General features: G+C 40.7%; 1 protein-coding gene across 1 annotated transcript in view; it reads right to left on the bottom strand.

Annotated features, from left to right (window-relative positions):
- rngtt (RNA guanylyltransferase and 5'-phosphatase) overlaps positions 1-26,439 on the bottom strand; it is a 124,475-nt gene that overhangs the window by 4,203 nt on the left and 93,833 nt on the right. Inside the window, exon 14 of the mRNA XM_047388514.1 lies at positions 17,950-18,016. Within this exon, the coding sequence (XP_047244470.1) occupies positions 17,950-18,016 (67 nt within the window). The remainder of the gene's footprint in view (positions 1-17,949; positions 18,017-26,439) is intronic.

Genomic DNA, 26,439 nt, shown 5'->3' on the forward strand with positions numbered 1-26,439 from the left:
TTTCCTGACTCGCTCCTCCAAAACACCCCAAAGTGGCTCAATAATATTTAAATCTGGTGACTGTGCAGGCCATGGGAGATGTTCAACTTCACTTTCATGTTCATCAAACCAATCTTTCACCAGTCTTGCTGTGTGTATTGGTGCATTGTCATCCTGATACACGTCACCACCTTCAGGATACAATGTTTGAACCATTGGATGCACATGGTCCTCAAGAATGGTTCGGTAGTCCTTGGCAGTGACACGCCCATCTAGCACAAGTATTGGGCCAAGGGAATGCCATGATATGGCAGCCCAAACCATCACTGATCCACCCCCATGCTTCACTCTGGGCATGCAACAGTCTTTGTGGTACGCTTCTTTGGGGCTTCTCCACACCGTAACTCTCCTGGATGTGGGGAAAACAGTAAAGGTGGATTCATCAGAGAACAATACATGTTTCACATTGTCCACAGCCCAAGATTTGCGCTCCTTGCACCATTGAAACCGACATTTGGCATTGGCATGAGTGACCAAAGGTTTGGCTATAGTAGCCCGGCCGTGTATATTGACCCTGTGGAGCTCCCGACAGACAGTTCTAGTGGAAACAGGAGAGCTGAAGTGCACATTTAATTCTGCCGTGATTTGGGCAGCCGTGGTTTTATGTGTTTTGGGGACAGCTTCTTCTTGTGTCCACAGTTAATCCTGTTGGATGTGGTTCGTCCTTCTTGGTGGTATGCTGACATTACCCTGGATACCGTGGCTCTTGATACATCACAAAGACTTGCTGTCTTGGTCACAGACGCGCACCAACAATTTGTCCTCTTTTGAACTGTGGTATGTCACCCATAATGTTGTGTGCATTTCAATATTTTGAGCAAAACTGTGCTCTTACCCTGCTAATTGAACCTTCACACTCTGCTCTTACTGGTGCAATGTGCAATCAATGAAGACTGGCTACCAGGCATGTCCAATTCAGCCATGAAACCTCCCACACTAAAATGACAGGTGTTTCAGTTTCATTGTCCAACCCCTGTACATTTTTAAGATATCGTATCACCTGAAAACCACTATAGTCAAAACACACATAAATACATGTTTAGACATCTGTTGAGAATAACCACAAAGTCATTAAAATATAAATACTGCAAGGTAAAATATGTTACTTAGCATTTTGAAGGTGGTTTGTTCTGTTTAGACATCAGGCATTTAATTGGGTATGCTCCTGACTATTGAAGAGACAGATAGTGGGTCAGAACAGTTCTAAGGAGTTGCCTCCTCCCCAGGAAGAAATGTTTGATTTTATGTTAAGAAAATATGGGTCAAAAAGCATCAAGTGCATTCATTAATTTTAATCTGTAGTCTAACTTTTCTTCACTTTCCTGTATAATGGCACTGGACTTTTTTTTTAACCCTTTTTATCACAATGTCAAGCACTTTGTCTTGTTGCTGAAATGTGCTATACAGATAAACTTGCTTTGCCTTGCATAAGGTCGAAAGGGTCTGGTGGCGCCAATTGTATGGCAGACTCTCTTCTGTCAGTCTGCCCCAGGGAAGCTGTGTCTATAATGTAGGTTACCACTGTCAATGTGTGAATGTGTGTATGGATGGGTGGATGACTGATTGTAGTGTAAAGAACTTTGGGGTCCTCGGACTTGATAAAGTGCTATACAAGTGCAGGCCATTTACCATTTAATTGATGAAAGGCAGGAGAGGGGCGAAGTTTCTGCAGACCAAAGTAAGAGACTGATAAATGGCTGCAGGAAGAGTCTCACTGAAGTTTTTTTTTTAAGGTGTCCCAACTTTTTCCTCAGCTAGAAAATGCATTTTGATTCATATAGTTTGTTTAATGAGTAAATCATGGTTCATTTTTGGTGTTTTACTGTAATTAATCCACGTTCTTTTTCACAGATAGATACAAATATTAGACATCGATGTGTAAGCATTTCTTTTAAATAAGGTAAATATGAAATCTGTTATGGACTGGCAACCTGTCCAGGGTGAAGCCCGCCTTTTGCCCAATGACCTTTGGAGACAGGCTGTGTCAATGAATGTCCGGAAATGAGACACACCTCAACAGTCCCCCCTGGACAAGTGTTTCTGTTTTTTTTTCTTCCTGTATCTCCTTCTTCGTCCTCTACCAGCAGACCATAGCAAACAGTTGCTCATAATGAACCAGCTTGAAGTTTTTTCCTCGTAAAACGGAGTGCTTACACCCTACTGTCACCACATGCTTGATCAAGATGACTTATTGCGAAATTAATCACTCAGATAACATATGAAAAACAGTCATTGGAACTGAATTTGGACTGAATTGGACCTGTTTGTCTTGTAAAGTGCTTTGAAATCCCATTTGTTCTGAATTAGTGTCGTATGAATGAACTGAATAAAATACATTGTTTAGTCACTTTGTGAAGGTCTCAATTGATTATGTAGAGTAACAGAGAAACCACATAATCCTTTTTAATGATCAAAATATCTGATCATTAGTGCATACAGACACTGACACATTTTTAATTGCTTTGATGCAGCTCTCAACAAAGCCGTGCAACAGTTCCCAGTCCACCTACTGAGCTGCAAAGGATCACTGACTTATTACATCATACCATGCTTTGAAAAACAAAAAAATACAAAAAAACAAACAGTTACGCATACTGTAACAGTATGCGTAACTGAAGTGTGTGAAACTCAAGTGTATGAAAGTGGCACATGATACTGAAGGTCAAGTATGAGTCAAAGAAGACATTTGAGCATCTGTTGTTTATTTGTCGAGGGACTGTGTCTCACTGAGAGGATTCTTAAAACTCAGAAAATGTAAATCCCTGAGCAGCAGGGAACAAGGAGGGCACCCAAAAATGTGCAGCAATAATGAGCTTTTAAGATAAACAATAATGGAGACTCAAGATTTAGTCAAATTCTCCTCGTTGAAGTCAGACCCACGCAGGGTAAAAAATGACAAAGACATTGACCTTCAGGGTTCAAATCCAACCCTTGACCTTCCAGTCAAAGACTGACAGTGGCCGTTGCCAGGAAAGCCCCGACATTTGGCAAGTCACTACAAAGTAAGAGCTTATGTGATCCTAGAGTGCCGGGCATCTGGGCTCGCAGTGGGTGTCAAATTCGCACAGGAAGGAAGAAAAGGGTGTGAGGAAGGAAGGGAGAAACCGAGAGAATGAATCCACAGAGAGAGTGTGTAGATATGTTTAAACCTTCAGAAATCACATTTTACTGTGTAATTATTTTTAAATTTCAATTCGTTTACGTCAGCATTGAGACAGGGACTGTGAGTCAAACATATCTTTCAGTGGCAGATGATCTAAAGCAACGACAGAATCTCTGAGCTCTCCTAAAGCTCGCTGCAGCAAACTGCCAGAAAACTGAAGGGCAGCGCAGGACGAGCATCTACAGGCTGGATCTCTCCCTGCTGCTGAGGGGTGACATGTTGGCTGCTATTTTTCATCGCCACTTGGTGCCTAATCCATCCAAATCTGTCTCATTATGGTGGCACACGTGTGCCACCAGTTATCAGGGACATTCAAACTCCTTACAAGTCTGTGCTACACTAGGTGTAGCGAAGGTTTAAAAAAAGCTGAATTATTACACCAACAAAGTGAATCTGATGCTGTAATCAGGACTGCAACACATTTTACATAAAAAATATCTAAATATTGCCAAAGACAGATGATAGTCAGGTCTTAAATTATTTGTCCTTCAATAACCCACTAATGGAGACGGATGGATAAATGGGTGGATGGACGAAGGGAAAAAAGGACAAAACGGTAGATGAACAGAAGGATCGATGATGGATGGAAAAAAGGCTAGATGGAAGGATGCATGGATGGCTGGGTGTATGAACAGTCAGAAGGATGGACGCATGAATGGATGGACATAAGGATGAATTGGCATATGTACGAATGATAGATAAATAGATGGATGCATAGATGGACATTTAAAAAAAGCACTGACACGGATGAAAAGATGGATAGACAGATGATACACAGATGGATGGATGGATAGTTTTAGGTGGATGGATCAGCAGGATGGACGGGTGAATGGTTTAACTAACCGATGGACAAAGATGCATGGTTAGACAGACAAATGGATGGTTTGGTACTTTAAGACAATAGAAAATGGCATAAACTCTGGAAATAAAAATGTATGACATGCTCTAATTCCTTAATACAGACCTGGATAATTTTTAGCTCCAATTTTGTCTTTTTCCAGACTTCAAAGGAACTTTGTGTATAACTCTTAAAGCTTTTTCTTGATGAAACAACATTTTTTTTCTTGCTGTCAAACAACTGAAGTACAAGTCTTTTAATGCATATTCCCTCAGTACTGCCATTTAGCTGTAGTTTGTCTATTATAGGTTTATTCAGACAGGGACAGGATCGTAGAATCTGTAGCTAGCCTAAAATAAATTGTGCTTGAGAATTGCAGCCCATACTCCAGCTCACAGATATGAAAGCATTAGTCATTCCTGACTAGAAAATGTCTTACTAGTCTCAGTTCTGCCACATTAATAGCACCTCAGTGCCAGTGTGTCATCAAATAGTTTAAATAAAGTTTTCATTTAAATGTAAGATGTTAAACTCCAAGAAACATATCACTCTTACCCAGAGACTGAAAGTATTTCATCATTGCAATAATTTTATCACAACGTTAGATATTACATTTCTAAAAAAGCAGTACATGTCATAGGTTCTATAATATATTCTGTTTTTTGGAGCTGTTCAGTAGCAGCATAATTTCCTTCCTCAGGTTGTGTAAGGCTAATGCCGCAGTGCAGGGAATGTTTTATCCAATCCTGCCATAAATTGTCAAAATGTCTTCTATAATTAGGCCCATTAGCTTTTTTGTGGTTTTAGAAAAACAAAACAAAAATATACATTTTCAATGACTTAAGGACACACTGACATATTTTACCTTGCGGTGTTTATAGTTTAATGACTTTGTGGTTATTCTCAACAGATGTCTAAACATGTATTTATGTGTGTTTTGACTATAGTGGTTTTAAGGTGATACGATATCTTAAAAATGTACAGGGGTTCGACAATGAAACTGAAACACCTGTCATTTTAGTGTGGGAGGTTTCATGGCTAAATTGGACCAGCCTGGTAGCCAGTCTTCATTGATTGCACATTGCACCAGTAAGAGCAGAGTGTTAAGGTTCAATTAGCAGGGTAAGAGCACAGTTTTGCTCAAAATATTGAAATGCACACAACATTATGGGTGACATACCAGAGTTCAAAAAAGGACAAATTGTTGGTGCACGTCTTGCTGGCGCATCTGTGACCATGACAGCAAGTCTTTGTGATATATCAAGAGCCACGGTATCCAGGGTAATGTCAGCATACCACCAAATCATGCCAATGCCAAACGTCGGTTTCAATGGTGCAAGGAGTGCAAATCTTGGGCTGTGGACAATGTGAAACATGTATTGTTCTCTGATGAGTCCACCTTTACTGTTTTCCCCACATCCGGGAGAGTTACGGTGTGGAGAAGCCCCAAAGAAGCGTACCACCCAGACTGTTGCATGCCCAGAGTGAAGCATGGGGGTGGATCAGTGATGGTTTGGGCTGCCATATCATAGCATTCCCTTGGCCCAATACTTGTGCTAGATGGGCGTGTCACTGCCAAGGACTACCGAACCATTCTTGAGGACCATGTGCATCCAGTGAGACAGGGACTGCACAGTCACCAGATCTAAATATTATTGAGCCACTTTGGGGTGTTTTGGAGGAGCGAGTCAGGAAACGTTTTCCTCCACCAGTATCACGTAATGACCTGGCCACTATCCTGCAAGAAGAATGGCTTAAAATCCCTCTAACCACTGTGCAGGACTTGTGTATGTCATTCCCAAGACGAATTGACGCTGTATTGGCTGCAAAAGGAGGCCCTACACCATACTAATAAATTATTGTGGTCTAAAACCAGGTGTTTCAGTTTCATTGTCCAACCCCTGTAATTTCCTGGTATAGCTAGATAAATAAACGTTTGATTGAGAAATGACTGCAAGTTTCTGAGCATTTCTTAATAAAACTGAGTTTTAACAGAATCCATTTACCCTAACAACTCATTGTACAGATACAAATCCTCTTTAATCATTTAATATATTTCTGACAGTAACAAAAATAAACATCTATATTTCGGTGCATTCCACAATTGGTATCTGACCGCAATTTAATCAATCTGTTACTTTATCAGTCCATGACGAAAGCCACTTGAACTCTTGGGTATCCAGTATATTACTCTGAATAGAGAGCAGCACAGAAAAATCAACACTAAGAGTTAGCAGTTTTCTTGAAAATGTCTTGTTTTCTGTAATTGACCCTGGTTTTGTTTCATTCTGAAGTTACATCAGGGTAAACTCGCAGGTCTGCGGCACTCGGGTCCATTTTAATAAAAGAACACTAAATGAGATGATGTATAAGTGTGTAGGGGATATAAGATGCAGAAGCATGAATATGAATAGGCTTCAAGGCAATAACTTTACTGATGAACAGCATGAAAACCAACGTTCAAACTTTAATATATCTTCTCAGACTGAATATGGGGTTAGGGTTAGTCCTCTGAACATTAATATCTTATCCAGTGAAAATATTGAAAATTTAACCCAGACATTCAGCAGACAGAGTGAATTAACTTCAGCACAACTACTTGGACCAAGAAGACCCAGACATGGCATTAATCAGCAGTATCAGAAAACAAATAGGACTCTCAATTAACCAATTAAATGATGTCGAACTTAGAGCCTTTAGAGAGTGTGTGTAATGCTGATCATTATCTCTCACATTCAGGTTGACTGTTGAATCAGAGACAAATAGGAGAAAAACAAGGTAATAATGTGTAAGTGAGAAGGAGTTAAGCTTGTTCTCAAGTCTGTCAGGTAAACAAGGGACTCTGCTCTAGGCAAGACCATCTCTACAAACCCTTGACAATGTGCTTTAAACTTTATAAACTAAATGGGCATGTTGCTTTGAAGTGCAGCTTGATTAGAGTGTTTTCTATGGGCATCACTTTCCCTTTTAAGAGATTTTCCATGGTTTTTAATCCCATAGCTAATATATTTGACAAAACCCGTGGGCCATAAAAATCTCCCTAAAGCACTTTAATGACACTTGAATGAGGATGAAACAGAGGGAGTCACACAGTGATGCCTTCAGGATTCACATAAATTGGAGAGTTCAGTGATGGAAACAACAGTCGTGGGCATTTCTGCACCTGGTTGTGGGGGTGCATGCTGAGAAGTCGTCACAGTTTCATCAAAGCTGCATGGCTTTTTTCAGGGAACTGCTCTTATCCTTGTCACTGGTGGCTACACCTGCCAGGCACCGTTAAGATTATTTGTGATTAATAATGTGTATGCACAGGCCACGTATAGCTCCTGCAGGCCAAATCGACACCAAAAAGCAGTAAGACTTGACTAAAAAGAGGAACTGATACTTGATACAACTGTAGAAGAGCAGAAGAAAAGGAATGAGGATTTTAAATCAAAGTAAACTTAAGCATACTTTCTAAACAGTGTTGATTTTCAAGCCTTGGATACTGTTGATCCAAGGGATTAAATGCATTTTGCAGTTCAAGCGATAAGAAAACAGGTTCACAACAGGTTCACAACTTACATGGAAGCTGTAATTTCATGATGAAATCACTTGGAGAAGTGGTTTCCAATCTTTTCAGCTTTTGACCCTCGTAATAACAATAGCTGTGACTTTAGATCGGACTATTGCTTTAACTGCACACGGAAACACTAAAAGCCCAAACAGGATTATTTAACACCTAGCATTACTCTTGCTCCATTCAGACTTGTTTTAGGAATGTGTGGATTAGGATTTTTTCCTCCTGTTTAAAAAGAGCAAGTCATTTAAGAAAAGGCATTTGCTAACACAGAGTCCCAAGTCAAGACTATTAAAACCAATGTTATGCATATAGTAGCTTTAAAGTGCAGTACTATTGCACACCACTAGGTGTACATTAGTATTTATTGTGTCCCATTTAGCTCCTTCACCGTTGACACAGAGTCTAAGACTAAGGTCACACTCCAGGTTTCAATGCTAAATTTAGCTTTTTTTTTAAGAGATCGTTTAAACTACTAATCAAATGCAACGATTCACAACCCCAAAGCGAGCCGCATGCGCAGAAGGAGAATGTTGAGCTCACACAGCAGCACACTGTTTACGGAAGTAATAATGGATGCCAGTGTCTCTGTGCTATTATTAAGTTGTTGAGCAATCGGAGCCGGCAATATTATGACCACATCATAACAAGATGAACAAATGTAAGAAAAAAAAAAGCTCAACTATTAACAATGACAGTTCTGACTGCGGACGGACGCTTTGAAAACAACTGGATATGTATCCGATTTAGTATCACATATAAAAGTGGCACAATTTGGATTTTTTTGGAAAGGGAAACGATCAGAATATGCTGTTCTGACTGCCATGGAAAACTTGGAAATGGGTCGGGTATGAGAAAAAAGTTGGATTTGGGCCATGTTTGCTTACAATGTGAACGTAGTGTCAATTTGTCATGACAGCGACAAATATTTTATCGCAGAAGGAAGAGGGCAACACTTTTGTTTCTAAACATGTATCCATTTGGACATATCCAGCTATAAATCAGTAAACTCATGCCTTGCTCCTGCTGATCATGTTTTAATCCAGAGCAGATTGCTAAAGTATTAAGCTATGCTAGCATGTTTATTGTTTAGACATGACTGGTTGATAAGTTTGTTTGTAACATATTTCAATGCAAATCCAATATATCGTGTGTAGACAAAACCTAAAAAAGTTGTTCTCCTGCTTTATAAAGTTGGTACTTTGCTTTGAATGTTACAATATTTAAGGATTAGTGTTTCAGCTGCTCTCTGAATAGCACTCTTTGGACCGCCCGGGATATCTAAACACAGGTCATATGCCAGAAGAAGACAGGAAGGACCAGCACATTTTCTCTCAATGCTAACATCATCGTTTGAGGTGAAAAATGCAGATTTATAGAGAATACACAAACTGCAAAATGCAACGGAATGTCTTGCTGGGGACACGGTAGAAAAAAAAAAAATCCCAGACTGAACAAAAACAACTGAAATCAGGAGCAGCGTTTCTGACAATAGGTTTAAACTTGCTATTATTGTCTTTATGGACAGCATAAAGCATGTTTGTATTTACAAGCATATGCAAGGCTGAGAATAAAAACAAAGGAAATATTTACTGCAAAATGTTACATAAACCTTAAAAACATTGAGCTTAAGTGTTAATTTCGGAAAGTGTGTAGTTTTAGTTATGCATGAGAAACACACCTCCTCATGGATTCTTTTTACTATTACTGGTGGCTGAATAGAGGCTTATTTTCTCTGCAGCCACATCTACTCTTTAACATAAAAAATGCAGTGTGTATGAACTTCAAAGGATGTTCTTCGCATCAGAATGCTCTAAAGACATCTGGTTTGTGAAGGTGCACCCAAATACTGATATCATCATCTAAAAGTGCTTTGATTTTCGGGACCCTGAGCAAGTACCTGGGATCAGATCGAGACAACGCAACTTTATAGAGTTTCTGCAGGTCTGAAAATGATACAATAACCTAAACAAGCTGGAAATACCTATAAAAACTACATTGTTGCTTTTTGACTCCAGTGCTTTAAAACTGAGCATATATAATTTTAACATCTTTTTATACAGCTGGCTTCATAATGGTTACTGACAACAAGGTTTTGCCAAGTATTAAAATCTCTATTTTCAAGTTAAACCTCAGTTAATGTATGCTTTAAGCAGGTAGCAATAACAATAACAATTTGATATGTACTGCCTAAACATACAATTAAGCCAGTTTCAGAAGAAGAATTCCCAAGAGGTTTGCGAGGAAGACTAAATGTCCGGAGTAGTTCTGGCAGGGCAGTCTCCTGCCCTGCATCATCTTCTCTTTCTTTTCCATCACTACAATGTCCACTCCTCTCTTCTTCAACTTTAGCATCTTGATCACATAGATCAAGATCAGGTGTGGGCACAAAGGGCAAAGCAATTCCAACTGTATTGTTTTGTATAGTATTGTGTTGTATTGGTTTATTTGTCATATGCAGGTTAACATACAATCAACAGTAGAATGAAATGCTTGGATTAACAAGAACCATTCAAATCACTATAAAAACAAAAGTACTGAAGGTGTGCAATAAAAAAAGTACACATCGTGCAGCAGCAATAAGCTGCTGGTTAAATATATTATTCACAAGTAGAATTTGAGCCTAATTAATAAATTAATTTGAGTTCCCTGCTACTTGTTGTACGAAAGGGGACGTAAGGTCTTGTTTGATGGTGTATAACAAACATTCTGAATTATTGACCTCATTGTACAGTGCTCAAAAAAATAAAGGGAACACTTAAACAACACAATATAACTCCAAGTAAATCAAACTTCTGTGAAATCAAACTGTCCACGTAGGAAGTAACACTGATTGACAATCAATTTCACATGTTGTTGTTCAAATGGAATAGACAACAGGGGGAAATCTTTGGCGATTAGCAAGACACACTCAATAAAGGAGTGGTTCTGCAGGTGGGGACCACAGACCACTTCTCAGTACCTGTGCTTTCTGGCTGACGTTTTGGTCACTTTTGAATGTTGGTGGATCTTTCACACTCGTGGTAGCATGAGACGGACTCTACAACCAACACAAGTGGCTCAGGTAGTGCAGCTCATCCAGGATGGCACATCAATGCAAGCTGTGGCAAGAAGGTTTGCTGTGTCTGTCAGCGTAGTGTCCAGAGCCTGGAGGCGCTACCAGGAGACAGGCCAGTACACCAGGAGACGTGGAGGAGGCCGTAGGAGGGCAACAACCCAGCAGCAGGAACGCTACCTCCGCCTTTGTGCAAGGAGGAACAGGAGGAGCACTGTCAGAGCCCTGCAAAATGACCTCCAGCAGGCCACAAATGTGCATGTGTCTGCACAAACGGTTAGAAACCGACTCCATGAGGATGGTATGAGGGCCCAACGTCCACAAATGGGGGTTCTGCTCACAGCCCAACACCGTGCAGGACGCTTGGCATTTACCAGAGAACACCAGGATTGGCAAATTCGCCACTGGCACCTTGTGCTCTTCACAGATGAAAGCAGGTTCACACTGAGCACATGTGACAGACGTGACAGAGTCTGGAGACACCGTGGAGAGCGATCTGCTGCCTGCAACATCTTTCAGCATGACCGGTTTGGCAGTGGGTCAGTAATGGTGTGGGGTGGCATTTCTTTGGAAGGGCGCATGGCCCTCCATGTGCTCGCCAGAGGTAGCCTGACTGACATTAGGTGCCGAGATGAGATCCTCAGACCCCTTGTGAGACCATATGCTGGTGAGGTTGGCCCTGGGTTCCTCCAAATGCAGGACAATGCTAGACCTCATGTGGCTGGAGTGTGTCAGCAGTTCCTGCAAGATGAAAAGATTGAAGCTATGAACTGGCCCACCTGTTCCCCAGACCTGAATACGATCTCGCTCCATCCACCAACGTCACATTGCACCACAGACTGTCCAGGAGTTGGCGGATGCTTTAGTCCAGGTCTGGGAGGAGATCCCTCAGGAGACCATCCGCCGTCTCATCAGGAGCATGCCCAGGCGTTGTAGGGAGGTCATACAGACACGTAGAGGCCACACACAATACTGAGCCTCATTTTGACTTCTTTTAAGGACATTACATCAAAGTTGGATCGGCCTGTAGTGTGTTTTTCCACTTTAATTTTGTGTGTGACTCCAAATCTAGGCCTCCATTGGTTAATAAATTTGATTTCCATTGATGATTTTTGTGTGATTTTGTTGTCAGCACATTTAACTTTGTACAGAACAAAGTATTCAACAAGAATATTTCATTCATTCAGATCTAGGATGTGTTATTTGAGTGTTCCCTTTATTTTTTTGAGCAGTGTATTTATTCCTAAGAAAACAGTTGAATTCTTTTTAAGTGCAGAGAGGTGCAAACGAGTAAAAATGCTTTCAGTAGTGTATCAGTTTTCAAAGGTTGAGCCAATAAATCCATCTAAAAGCTCCTTTCCAAAACTCATTTCCATTTGGAACCAACAGAAGTTACCACAGTAAAGGAGCCTAATTTGAAAAATTACCTCAATAAAACACGTCTTTGTGAAAATTGCATTATTTTTCAAAAGAGAGAAAAGTTGGGTCTATTTCTTTCACCAGCAGCCAAATGCACTTCAATGATCTGTCAGCCAAATGTTCCCCAAATTGCATCTAATCGGAGCATCGAAAATTACTGCGATGCCCACGAGCAAGGCAATCAATGTCAAAGATACAGCGTGGTAGCTCACAGCAAACTACAAACTCACACACTTACTGTGCAGAGGTGTTGGATTTAGCAGGAACAGGGTTCTGACTGAAAGCACAAGTCATCTTGACTTCTTTTAACACTTTTAACAGATTAGCACTTGGATCAGGTGAAAACGATATTTCACTACGGAGGAGCAACATGAAAACTGATGTAGAATGGAGTCAAGAGCTGCCGCACTTGTTCTATTCCAGGTTACAGACCAGGATGTAAACAGAAAACATGTCCTGTTACAAAGCTCGGCACTGATGAAGTGAAGTCTGCAACCCTTATGAATTATGCTCCTGAACAGTGAGAACCTACACTTACCACAAGTATTTGGGCTAAAATGGTATCATTTCATAAACCTCTCATAACAAATAGAACAAATGTAACATATTACTCTGCAGCTGGATCTCTGCCCTAGACTACCGAATTCCTATTATATATTCCTATTAATTTTAAAGTTCTTTTATTTGTTTTTAAAGCTCTCCGTGGCCTTGCTTCTTCCTACTAATGTGGTAATGACCTACCACTACACATTAAACCGGCTACATCACTGTCTGTTTTTAAATAACTTCTTGAAACTCATCTCTTTGTCTTGCCATTTGACATGTTGATTTAAGTCTGTGAGTTAGGCTAGCTTTTATTGTATGATTGTTTGAGTCTGTGTGTTTTTAAAAGTACTTTGGATGTTTGTATTCTTTGTTTTTGTGTTCGTGTAATAGCACTTGTAATTTTTTTAATTCTATTCTGTACAGCACTTTGATCCTTGTGCTAATGTAAATTGCTTTATAAATAAAGATGTACTGGATTGGATACTCAAATACAGATGAGATGCTGTGGAGCCTAAATGCCATATGACAGAAAAGAGGAATTTAACAAAAAAAAAGAAAACCCCTCCTTGAACGTGACGTCGCCCGGTACGGCGGAGCCGGGGTCCCACCCTGGTGGTGAGTTGGATCCGCTGGAGGAAGAGAAAGCCGGACAGACTTGGCATGCCCAAGCGCATAGTGAGGGTCTGCTGGGAACGCCTGGCGGAGCCCTCGGCCAGGGATGTATTCAACTCCCACCTCCGGGAGAGCTTTGACCAGATTCCGGGGGATGTTGGAGACATAGAGTCCGAGTGGACCATGTTTTCCGCATCTATTGTCGATGCTGCTGCCCGTAGTTGCGGCCGTAAGGTCTGCGGTGCCAGTCACGGCGGCAATCTCAGAACCCGGTGGTGGATACCGGCAGTAAGGGATGCTGTCAAGCTGAAGAAGGAGTCCTATCGGCTGTGGTTGGCTTGTGGGACTCCTGAGGCGGCTGACGGGTACCGTGAGGCCAAGCGTGCTGCGGCCCGGGCTGTGACAGAGGCAAAAACTCGGGCCTGGGTGGAGTTCAGTGAGGACATGGAGAAGGACTACCCGTTGGCCTCGAAGCGATTCTGGCCAACCGTCCGGCGACTCGGGAGGGGGAAGCAGTGCTTCGCCAACACTGTTTATAGTGGGGGTGGGAGGGTCCTGACCTCGACTGAGGACATTATCGGGCGGTGGAAGGAGTACTTCGAGGATCTCTTCAATCCTCCCATCACGCATTCCCTGGTGCAAACAGAGGCTGGGGACTCGGAGTTGGACTCTTTCATCACCCATGCTGAAGTCACCGAGGTGGTTAAAAAGCTCCGCGGTGGCAAGGCTTCGGGGGTGGATGAAATCCGCCCTGAGTACCTCAAATCTCTGGATGTTGTGGCGCTGTCATGGTTGACACGCCTCTTCCACTTTGCGTGGCGGTCAGGGACAGTGCCTCTGGACTGGCAGACTGGGGTGGTGGTCCCGTTGCAACTACAGGGGGATCACACTCCTCAGCCTCCTTGGTAAGGGCTACGCCAGGGTATTGGAAAGGAGTGTCCGGCCGATAGTAGAACCTCGGCTTCAGGAGGAGCAGTGTGGTTTTTGTCCCGGCCGTGGAACACTGGACCAGCTCTATACCCTCTACAGGGTACTCGAGGGTTCATGGGAGTTTGCCCAACCGGTTCACATGTGTTTTGTGGACCTGGAGAAAGCATTCGACTGTGTCCCTCGTGATGCCCTGTGGCGTGTGCTCCAGGAGTATGGAATTGGGGGCCCTTTATTAGGTGCCATCCGGTCCTTGTACGAGCGGAGCAGGAGTTTGGTCCGCATTGCCGGCACTAAGTCAGACCTGTTCCCAGTGCATGTTGGACTCCGGCAGGGCTGCCCTTTGTCACCGGTCCTGTTCATAACATTTACGGACAGGATTTCTAGACGCAGCCAAGGGCCGGAGGGGGTCTGGTTTGGGGACCAGGGGATTTCGTCTCTTCTTTTTGCAGATGACGTGGTCCTGCTGGCCCCCTCTAGCCAAGACCTACAGCATGCGCTGTGGCGGTTCGCAGCCGAATGTGAAGCGGCTGGGATGAAGATCAGCTCCTCCAAGTCAGAGGCCATGGTTCTCGACCGGAAAAGGGTGGCTTGTCCTCTTCAGGTTGGAGGGGAGTTCCTGCCTCAAGTGGAAGAGTTCAAGTATCTCGGGGTCTTGTTCACGAGTGAGGGAAGAATAGAGCGGGAGATCGACAGACGGATCGGTGCGGCTGCCGCAGTAATGGGGGCACTGTGCCGGTCCGTTGTGGTGAAGAGAGAGCTGAGCCGAAAAGCGAAGCTCTCAATTTACCGGTCAGTCTACGTTCCTACCCTCACCTATGGCCATGAACTTTGGGTCATGACCGAAAGAACGAGATCCCGGATACAAGCGGCTGAAATGAGCATCCTCCGTAGGGTGGCCTGGCACTCCCTTAGAGATAGGGTGAGGAGCTCGGACATCCGGGAGGGGCTCGGAGTGTCTGGGGAGAGGGACATCTAGGTGTCTCTGCTGAGTCTGCTGCCCCCGCGACCAGGTCCCGGATAAGCGGAAGACGACAAGTACGAGAAAAAAAGAAAAGCTGTCCAAAGCTGGTTTAAGTGTGAGGTGACATGTTTATTGCTCTGCGTAAAGCTGCTTGTCAGTGAATATCCTGCAGTTGGAGCCAAAGAGAGCCGTTTCTCAGTGTTTTACTAAAAATGGAAAATAAATGTCAGTAATTTATAAGATAAATATATGAAAACATGTAAAAAAAAGTTCATTAAGTTTATTAAGTAAAAATAAAAATTTTTATGAATGGTGCCAACATGTGCTATACTGTGCCAATGGGCAAAACACCTAGGTATGACAATACTGAAAGCTCTGTAACTTTGTTTTAGTTTACCTCAGCTGCATGAAACTTTGCCCAGGTAATGTCCAAAGGTGGATTTAGGGTTTTCAAAAGTTTTTTTAGAATTATTCATGATATTTCTAAAAGGGGAATATACACACGTGAACAAAATTGTTGGTACCCCTTGGTTAATGAAAGAAAAACCCACAATGGTCATAGAAATAACTTGAATCTGACAAAGGTAATAATGAATAAAAATTCTATGAAAATGAACAAATGAAAGTCAGACATTGCTTTTCAAACATGCTTCAACAGAATTATTTAAAAAAATAAACTCATGAAACAGGCCTGGACAAAAATGATGGTACCTTTAACTTAATATTTTGTTGCACAACCTTTTGAGGCAATCACTGCAATCAAACGATTCCTATAACTGTCAATGAGACTTCTGCACCTCTCAGCAAGTATTTTGGCCCACTACTCATGAGCAAACTGCTCCAGTTGTCTCAGGTTTGAAGGGTTCCTTTTCCAGACGGCATAATTCAGCTCCTTCCAAAGATGCTCAATAGGATTTAGGTCAAGGCTCATAGAAGGCCACTTCAGAATAGCCCAATGTTTTCCTCTTAGCCATTCTTGGGTGTTTTCAGCTGTGTGTCATTATCCTGTTGCAAGACCCATGCCCTGCGACTGAGACCAAGCTTTCTGACACTGGGCAGCACATTTCTCTCTAGAATCTTTGATATTCTTGAGATTTCATTATACCCTGCACAGATTCAAGACACCCTGTGCCAGATTCAGCAAAGCAGCCCCAGAACATAACAGAGCCTCCTTCATGTTTCACAATAGGGACAGTGCTCTTTTCATCATATGCTTAATTTTTCCGTCTGCGAACATAGAGCTGATGTGCCTCGCCTAAAAGTTAAATTTGTGTCTCATCTGTCCATAGGACATTCTCCCAGAAGCTTTGTAGCTTGTCAACATGTAGTTTGGAAAATTCCAGTCTGGCTTTTTTATGATTTGTTTTCAACAATGGTGTTCTCCTTGGTTGTCTCCCATAAAGTCCACTTTGCCTCAAACAACGTCGGATGATGCGATCTGACACGGATGTTCCTTGAGCTTGAAGTTCACCTTTAATCTAAGTTTTTCTGGGCTCTTTTGTTATCATTCACATTATCCGTTTCTTTGTTTTGTCATCAGTTTTCCTCCTGCGGCCACGTCCAGGGAGGTTGGCTACAGTCCCATGGATCTTAAATTTCTGAATAATATGTGCAGCTGTAGTCACAGGAACATGAAGCTGCTTGGAGATGGTCTTATAACATGCTTGTCTATAATTTTCTTTCTAATCTCCTGAGACAACTCTTTACTTCGCTTCCTCTGGTCCATGTTGAGTGTGGTACACACCATGTCACCAAACAGTACAGTGACTACCTGTAGCCCTATATATAGGCCCACTGACTGATTACAAGTATGTAGAGACCTGTGATGCTAATTAATGGACACACCTGGATTTAACATGTCCCTTTGGTCACATTATTTTCAGGGGTACCATCATTTTTGTCCAGGCCTGTTTCATGAGATTATTTTTAAAATAATTTTGTTGAAGCATGTTTGTAAAGCAAAGTCTGAATTTCATTTGTTCATTTTCATAGAATTTGTATTTATTATTACCTTTGTCAGATTCAAGTTATTTCTGTGACCATTGAGGGTTTTTCTTTCATTAACCGAGGGGCACCAACAATTTTGTCCACGTGCGTACTGTACAATGCAGAAAAAACCTCTGGCGAAGGAAAAACATCTTCCTTTTTTCTGTGTTCCATCCACATGATATTTACACTTCTGATAAAATCTCCTAAGTGTTCGCTTTAAGTTGATACCAAGATTATTTAAATAGGGTTTGTTATTGCTGAGAAAACTCAGTTAGATTTGGGCATGTCATTTTGAGGACAAACTTTAAACCCCTTGATGTTTAAATATATTGTGCTTCCAATCTGACTGACCTTGGGCTATTTTGCAATAATGAGTGAAAAGGTAGATTTATTTTGAGCAAAGCTGGCAGAAACATGGCTCTTTGCACTAAAGACTTGACTGTCTATGCAGTGTTTGTTGGTTTTAGTATTGACTCGGGGGGCTGAATACAAATGCATGCCATGCAAACTTTCAAAGGTAAAAAGCAAAGCATTATTTCCTTCTGATTAACAATTGTGTGCCATTTTGTGTTGGTGTATCACATAAACTCATATAAATACATTTAAGATTGTACCTGTTTGTTGGTATTACTGACATTAGTTTAGCAATACAAGAATTTTTTCACTTCTAAAAGAAAAATAATTATGGCAAATCAAATGTACCAACTGATTCAATGTACACTTTAAATTAATGCCACAGCTAACGTTAAAAAGGAGAGGATGTTGGAGGAGCACGAGGGGCTTTTTGGCATGTCAGCATATAGATGAATCCAACCAAACAACGCATTTATGTTCTCACCTTCATCTTTGCAAAGGGCCTTTCATAGTTTCCAACGTAGAGCAAGCCGACAGTCTGTGGTAACAGCCTGCAAAGACAGAAAGATCACGATTAACACCAGCAATTCCGCCCAGCACAGGATCTTAACACCGGAGTATGTGAGTGTTAACAGCATTGGAAAGAAACCACTACTCCACTTCCATTTTCCAGCTAGTAACAGAACAAGAAGGATGTGAGATTACACCTCTCTGAGCCCTTCTGTGTCTCTGCACAGTTTGATGTCCCTCTACCCACAAAGTGAACTACAGTATGGACACATTTACAGTACAAAACTGAAATACAAAGAAGAGCCCACCATGGATTTACAGTACTCTATGTGGGGGCTGACCTGTCTCAATATGAAATTAAATTTGATTAAAATGCATAGTAGGTCGAGTATTTGAACATCGAAAAAACAGCAATTCACAAAACCAAAAAAAAAAGGCATGAACTGTATTCTTTAGATGGATGAAACAAACATCAACTTGTTCCAGAATGATTAAAATGTTTTTTTTTTAAATCTTTTTTTACAGTAGCATTGAGCAAGATTTATCCAAGAATACGGAAAGGATTTTAAAGTTTAACTGGTTTTTCATTTCGCTATGGACCAATTACCTTACATGAGAACTAAAGGGATTTTCTTTGTGACTATGCCGCCTTTCTGGACTTTCTGAAATTTGGACCTTTATGGTGTGTTCGTTTAGTATTTGGAAATTTTAGAGTTCCAGGTTGGAAAATCGAATAGAAGGCAAAGTGGGAGGTGCTGTGTGCAATGATCTCTTTTATAGACCATGCGTGAATTTTAGCCCACCAGCTGCTATAACAGGTATGAAACAGAGCATTTAACTAAATTTTCTATAATCTGCTGCAGGAAACTGTGATTATATTACTACAATAACTAATATCTAGTAAGTTAAAGTTATTTTGGTTTGAAAAGGGCTTCCAAATTTATAATTAGAATCAGAGTAATGTTGGCTAAAACATCAACCAGAAACAAAATAGATATAAACATGGTTTAATAAAAATTCAGTGTAAAAACAGTGTAAAAAGTGATGATTTTATATGTGGGATCTGAGCATTGTTATGTCTATTTAACCCTGTAATTCATGAAAATAAAGTAGAAAAAAACCCTCAACTGATAAACATTAACTTTGGCAACCATCAGTACGAAATGGCTTAATTTAGATTTAATTAGTAAACAGTACTGGTTTTCTGACTTGCAACTATAACTTGCTCAACTCCAGTGGGACCTCATTCCCACTTTAACTCCCAAGACTTCCATCTGTTCCTATCATGTAAGTTATATCACCAAAAATGCCACAGAGACAGCTTGGTAGTTACAGTAAATCCTAATATTATTTATACCCCTGGCAGATTTTGATTTAAAATCATTTTCTCTTAACCAAGATGTTTGTTTTGGATAGAAAATTAGACCATTGTTTCTCAAGAAATAGTAAAACTACTTAAAAAGAGTGTTAATTTGTATTTACATTTTAATAAATTTGGCACATAAAAAATGATGTATGCCCTTCTCAACAATCAATGGAAAAACCATTGTTTGCCTTACAGCAATCAAACCCTTTTTCTAATAGTGGAGCAGCTAATTGCATGTTTCCAACCACTGCCTTAATCCTAAAGTTGCCAGGGCTGTATATTATTTTTCTTGTAGTAATAGTATTTTTGTAAAACAAGATGAGCTGTTTAGGCTAAACGCTTACAAAGAAATGATATTGTAGCCTCTCAAAGAGCCTTTGATGGAAAATTATGGCTTGCATATTATGGCTTGGAGCTTTCTTTGCCCTTTAAAAGGAAATTGAGGAATTATGAACAATCACTGGTGAAATGTGTCAAACCCAAAAGGATATTTAAGGAAGACAAATGGTACCTAAAATTAGAACATTAAATAAAAAAAGAAAAATACAACAAAGACCAACCCTAGGACTTCAGAGCTGCATTATCCATAAATTAACCAAATTACTGTATGGCCGGTTTGCAGCTAATAGCTCTTTTTTGTGGGTTCAAAATCTTGTTACCTATAGTATAAAATGGGAACAAATAGTGTTTTTGAGACCAAAGTGCATTAAGATTCAATCTAAAATTGGTACCTTGCCAAAACATCTCTTCTGTGCTGCTTAACACTAGAACTCCCAGGGGTGTCAATTTGACGGTTTTGAAAGTTTGACATGCCATAACTGGTTTATTAAAACTGTTATCTTCCTGGCATCCTGACTTTTTCTAAACTCCTGTCTTGTGAATCCTATTTCTCTATTTTTTAAAAATAAAGTAAATAAAAGATCTAAGTATTTCTACCTATAACTACCATAGCCGCTATTTTGACGGCCCTATTTACATCTATTTACACAGATTTCTTTTTCCCCGCGGCTGAGTATACGCACGAGCGTTGCCTAGCAACTGCCACTCTAGAACGCAGTCTGAGAAGGAGATCGCTGGCATCCTACAAATGGCTTCTATAAGGAGATTTTCTGCTCAAGAGGTATTGGAAATGCTTCAAAAATTAGATGATCGTGATTCTGGGGTTTTGAGAAGGATTCTGACGACTCTTGGTCAGTCAGTTCCAGTGACAGCGGGTCAGAGAGTGAGCCTCCTCCGGCTAAAAAACACGAGTCGTCCAATTAGCAGGAGGTTGTGGCGCATTATTTCAAGGTAGTAAAAGACTAGCCTATGTAACGATTTTATCATTTTAGACTATAGTTAATAGATTAGTAAACTAATAATCTATATACTATTTATATAGCAACAGTGCCACAATCAGTGTAGGTTCAGAGACAGGGAGACGAGCCAGATGCCCATTGCCCAGCTTTAAACCCAGGCAATCCAGCTCACTGGCAGGAGAGAAACTACAAATCAATGTACTGATAATGGACAAAGAAATAAACAATAAGTTAGGCCATAGATAGGTATAGTAGCCCAGTAACAACAATCTATTCTGCGCTTTACAGCGTTTTCATCACAAGACGAGCGCGCACCTGGGAAGGAGGAGGAGATAGAAAAGGATGGGACTGTGTGGACAGTAGTAGGGGAGGAAGAAAGTAGAGGGAGGCATCAGAACCATAACGCGTTGACAGAGCGCCAGATCCAAGATGTCCAGACCACATTCTTCCTGGGACATGAGTGTGGAGGAGCTGAAGGCGTTTTTAAAAGTAGTTTATGTCCGCAGAGTGAAAGGGGGGTGTAACATGGAGCTGTCCAGCTTTTGGTCAGATTAGTAAAGCTTTTTTTTTTTTTTTAAATCTGTGTTATTTTTCAATACTCTTTATAAATAATAACATATTAGGTTTTGATCAAATGCTATTATCAATCCTTGTCAAAACCATAATTTTATAGCGTGCAAGAAAACCTGTAGCATTCTGACCAATGGAATGTGATGGCGTCATCACCGCCCACGCATTCAGAATGCTCGCCGTCAAATTGACAGGCTTGGGAGTTTTAGTAGTGTTAGAATTCTGGGAGTCCTAGTGTTAATGTAGTAACTAGCTATAATTAATCCATTGGGAGCCTTTCTAAATAGAAATAACAGGATGGGGAAAGACAAGGTGTGATTTGTCAGTACCGACGGCAATGGCTAAAACAACAGCAATAAAGCCAATTTCCAGATATTTCTTGAACTAACAGTGTATGCCTCCCAAATTACAACATCTTAATCACATACTGTTTCCTTCCCCCATCCATCATAAAAAACAACCAATTGTGGCTGCAGCTTATTTTTGGAACTCTATGTGCCAATGACTAACTATACAACGCAGGCACATGTTTTATATGAGTTACCCATTTTTAGCATACAAATAGTTGGAGTTACAAGCTAAACTGTCATCTAAACAACCCTGGAACTCTGCAGTCTGGTGCAGTTAATTCTCAGATCTCAAATGGAGCTGAAATTGGAGACCAGCTTCCCAGCCTCTCTAACCCCTTCTCTGCGTAATGATAGCTAGCAGGGGGAGGAAGGAAGCAGCAGTAAACATTAAGGGGGGCAAATGGGCATTCTTTAATGTGCATTGTCCAGTGCCAAGCCAAGTCCATCTGCATCAATTGTTGTACCCCCCCGAGGGCTACAGGAAAATTACCTTCATTTTGACGGCTTCTTTTAAACAAGAGTAAGTCAACGTGATTTTCCCAAAGGCATTGGAACAAAGACTGAAACAGATTAAAGTGTATAAATCAAGAGTGCCTCACAGGAAGAAACTCTTTTTCTTGATGTTTACAAGCACTTTCGACGCAGTAAATGCAATTTACAATCTAAATGCTTAAGGGGCAAAGTGCGACTAAGTCCTTCTATTTTAAATGACATGAAAACCTCCATGTTCCTCAAAGTAAGGTTGAGATACAAAACATTACGTAGTTCAATGACAGCATGGATCTAAGACTGTTTAAGCAAATCCAAATCAAAGAACAAACTAAAAGAACAAGAATAGGTATAAAGACAACATTTTAAATGAAAATATTTTGGGAATGACACCACACCGCATCATCTAACAGCTTCACCATTGAAAAACGGTCATGTTTCAGATTCATGATCATAGAATAGCTCAGACTTTCTAAGTAGTGTTGAGTGAAGCATAAATATTCAGAGTCTTACCTGCAGTACACAGCGATAAGTGCACTTTCAGTTTAGAAAATAATAATAATGGAGAGCTGTTGCTCAAGGTGGAGCCACTTTAAATGATTGGGCTACTAAACTAACAGTAAAGTTTCTCTTGCAATTATCTTGTGGCACCTTTGCTTTTAAAATCTTTCCTCTCTCAACATTTACCAGGCAAATAACCTTTCAGAGGCACAGACATCTTAACCGATGGCTTTCTGCTGGAGATGGGGTTTATTAAACCATTTTTTGAACACTATCTAATTACTTCAAGCACCACAAAAAGTCATTATGTGCCTAATGGTGTGTTGGTGGTCCTTTCTCTACAAAAACAGCACTGACCCATCAAAGCATTTACTCAACTAGATGTTTGCAGAGTACAGTTAAGTCCTATAAATTGCAAGGTGGGGATATCTTGGATTATTTTTCCAGCACTTTCCACAGATGATTCACTCAATTGAGGTCACGCATCAAACTCGTCCTCCTCAAACTATTTCTGAAGTATTTTAACTTTGTGGAAAGGCATATTATCCTGATGAAAAAGGCAACAGGGAAACCACCATTTAAGGGTGTACATGGTCTTCAACAAGGGTTAGGTATTTGATTGCGTGTCAAAGTAATATCCACATTAATGGCAGGACCCAGGGTTTCCCAGCAGAACGTTGTCCAAGATTCACAGTGGGTTGACTTTTTCTCATAATTCCTCTTGGTAAGCAAGGTACAGACACCCAGCCATCCAGCTGATGTATGAGAAAGGGTGAGCAATCAGACCAGGCCAACATTTTCCATTGCTGTGTTAAGGTCTTCTGTGTGAACAAGGGTTAGCATGGACACACTGATTTAAAGCAAAAAAAAAAAAAAAAAAAAACAACAAGAAAAAAAAATGCAGTGAATAAAAAAAAACAACAAAACATTTGAGGATAACAGTTTTGGGTTAGATGGTCTTGAAACAAGTTAGTGAAGTCAGCAAAGGTCTGACTCAGTAAAAACTGATGTGTTTATGAGAACTCTAAAGTGTTCTTTTTAATTCCTATTTCTCTTTTGTAGATCAATGCTTCTGGAAAAAAAATACTTTTAGCTCAAACAGCTGGCAAAAAGTGTTAGTACTTAAAAAAATATATTTCTGATTTTAAGCTGCTGGATCAAACAAGTGATTTTTGCCAGGGAGTCAGAAAACATATCTGCAGAAATTACTGATCTTATATATCTTAATTATCTTCATATAATCCAAATTTTCTGTACATGTTGGTAATAGCAATCAATAATCAGGCTGAATTGCCTGATTATACGTACAAAAAAAAAAAAAAGGTTTTCACCTAAACAAAATATACAAAGACCGTTAACAGCCTCCATCCACATCTATGATCGGGTCAAGGAGGTAACGAGTCTCAGAGGAAAACATAGACCTTCCTCTTCCAAGCAAAACATTCTAGCTCATTCAGGGGATCTCATGCAATCCAAAACAGATGGGATAAAAAGTCCTTCTAGTGGCTTCTGGGTGCCAAGGAAGCATTCTGACCAGATGTCCAAACCACCACATCAGTCTCCCAAACCAGACATATTCCTCTCTTTGATTTGGTTTATGATCTTGCCCATAAACCCCCTTTAAACGGGATCGGTGACCAGAACAAACTCTGGTGGAGTCCAAAATCAACTGAGAACTGGCTTGACTTTCTGACGAAATGTGGACACAGCTCATGCTTTGAATTTACAAGCAGCAGAGAGCACTAAAAGGGTCCCCGGCACACAAGCCCCTCCCAAACAAAATCCTCTAGAATAATAGTCATAAGCAGGTTCCAGATCCACAGAACTCACATGATCCTCTGAGCAATTCAGCGAGACAAAAGATCTGGTCCACTGTCCACAGACTCTGAGGTTCGACAGGCTGCTGCTGCCTCCTTTCCAACACCCTAGAGTAAACCTAATACAGTTTATGTGAACCTAATCTTATTTTTGTGGAGTTTTGTGTTTGTATAAAGATCCATCCCATCTACCACCAGGTATGAAAACCTTAAGTGAGAGAATATCAATGCAGTCTGTAGCATCAATCTATGACTTGTAGTTGTATCTATGAAAAATATTTAAATCCATACAGTGTTGCAATGAGCTTGTATAATCCCTCAATAATACCAAACAAATTTCTGTGGCCACCATGAGGTGGCTTAAACTACAACTCTTTGCAGTGATTGAAGGCAATCTATTCATAATGACAGAGACTGGCTCCACATTTGTTCTGCAGGGTTTTGTTAGATTGCATGAACTTTAGAAACATATCTCTCTCGACATCTTACATTTTTCCAAATCGAATCCTTCTTCGCTGGATCAGAAAAACTGAGCATAAAAACTATTTTTCAATCTTCCAACATCTCGATTTTCAAAATTTATTCACTTTGGAGTGAAAGATTTGAATTCACTCCATGCTCAACCTCACCTTAATGCTTTTTCAGGGCATGTACATGATTGGAATCATTCAGATTAAATATGGATCGTGATGCTGTAATGGAAAAGTATTCCTGGGAACATAAAGGCAGCACGAGAAGGTTTGGGCTTTAGCTTTGGGAGAGATAATTTAAGCAATCCAAGCTCCTAAAATCCCAGTGCATCTAATGAACTATGATATAAGCATTACTCATCCTGCTTTCAGCGAAGAAGCTGGCCAAAATTAGCCACATATCCAGAAATATATACGATACTTTAGGCACCATCCTTAACTGAGATTCTGGAAATGTCTCTGCAACTGCTCAATATTTCCATTTTATCCGTTTCCACCTATTCCCTTTTGCTGCCACACAATAATCACTGTCTGCCTCTTTGCGTGCTTTCAGAGAAGATAATAAAACTTGCAAGGCTGTGTGCCTCAGTGATGCACAAAGATGTGCTCAACAATTGATTGTGTAGGCTGATGAATAAACAGTTGTTGCCTCCAAACAAGTCTGTCCATCTCTCCCTCCCAGACAGCAACTAAGCAGAGATTTGAAAGCCTACACCAAGACTGAGTGAGCCCTGGTGATTGCTACTCTGCCAGCAAAACTTGTCTTTTGGGAAAATATCAGAAAAGATCTGAAATGGCAACACTGATTGTCTGTGATCACCCACACACAGAGGAGGAGTAAAGACACTCACAGGCTGAAAGGCTGGTTGTCTTTACAGTAGAATGAGTGGCTGTGCCCTGGTGTCATCCTCCAAGTCTGTTGGTGGTAAATGGAGGTGGACTCATGGCTAAAGAGCTGGAACAGTCACTAAGGTCAAAAGGCTCTCAGAGGAAAGACGACAGCAGCTCAGACAACAGGGGACCAAACAGAGGACAATATGGTGCTCTGAGTTGACAGAAGAGTAAACTCTGGCTGCACAGCTAGGCTACCGACTACTTGGGATTGTGCTCAGACACACCACAGTTTTAAAATAATGTGTACTAAAAATCCAATTGTATAACAAGTTGACATTTGGATTTTAGTTCTCAAAAAAGTCTGTCCATAAGGCATCAATAAGGCATTTTTTTTCAACTCGATGGAACTGCCAGGCACCGGATACTTTCCGTTTTTTGAAACATACTCGAGAGCATGCTCAGTATGAAAACTCCCAGCAGATCAACATTTTCTGAAATTCTCATACCAGCCCGTTTGGCTCTAACAACCTCCTCACCTTTTGGGTCCTGATTATAGGTCCAATCAAATCACCTTTCTACCCCCCAATCAGTGTTAACTTCAGCCAATTGTTTTCACCCTGTCCAGATCCCTAAAATGTTGCTGAAATATCACTATTTGTGTTACCAAGCAATAAAACAAGTGTACTTAATGAGTCGTTTGGACATTTAGCACCTTCTCAATTAGATTTTGTCTTAGTGTTTAGCCTGAAATTAAACATTTTAGTCACAA

Source organism: Girardinichthys multiradiatus, chromosome 15 (assembly GCF_021462225.1).
Source record: "Girardinichthys multiradiatus isolate DD_20200921_A chromosome 15, DD_fGirMul_XY1, whole genome shotgun sequence".
Taxonomy (NCBI): domain Eukaryota; kingdom Metazoa; phylum Chordata; class Actinopteri; order Cyprinodontiformes; family Goodeidae; genus Girardinichthys; species Girardinichthys multiradiatus.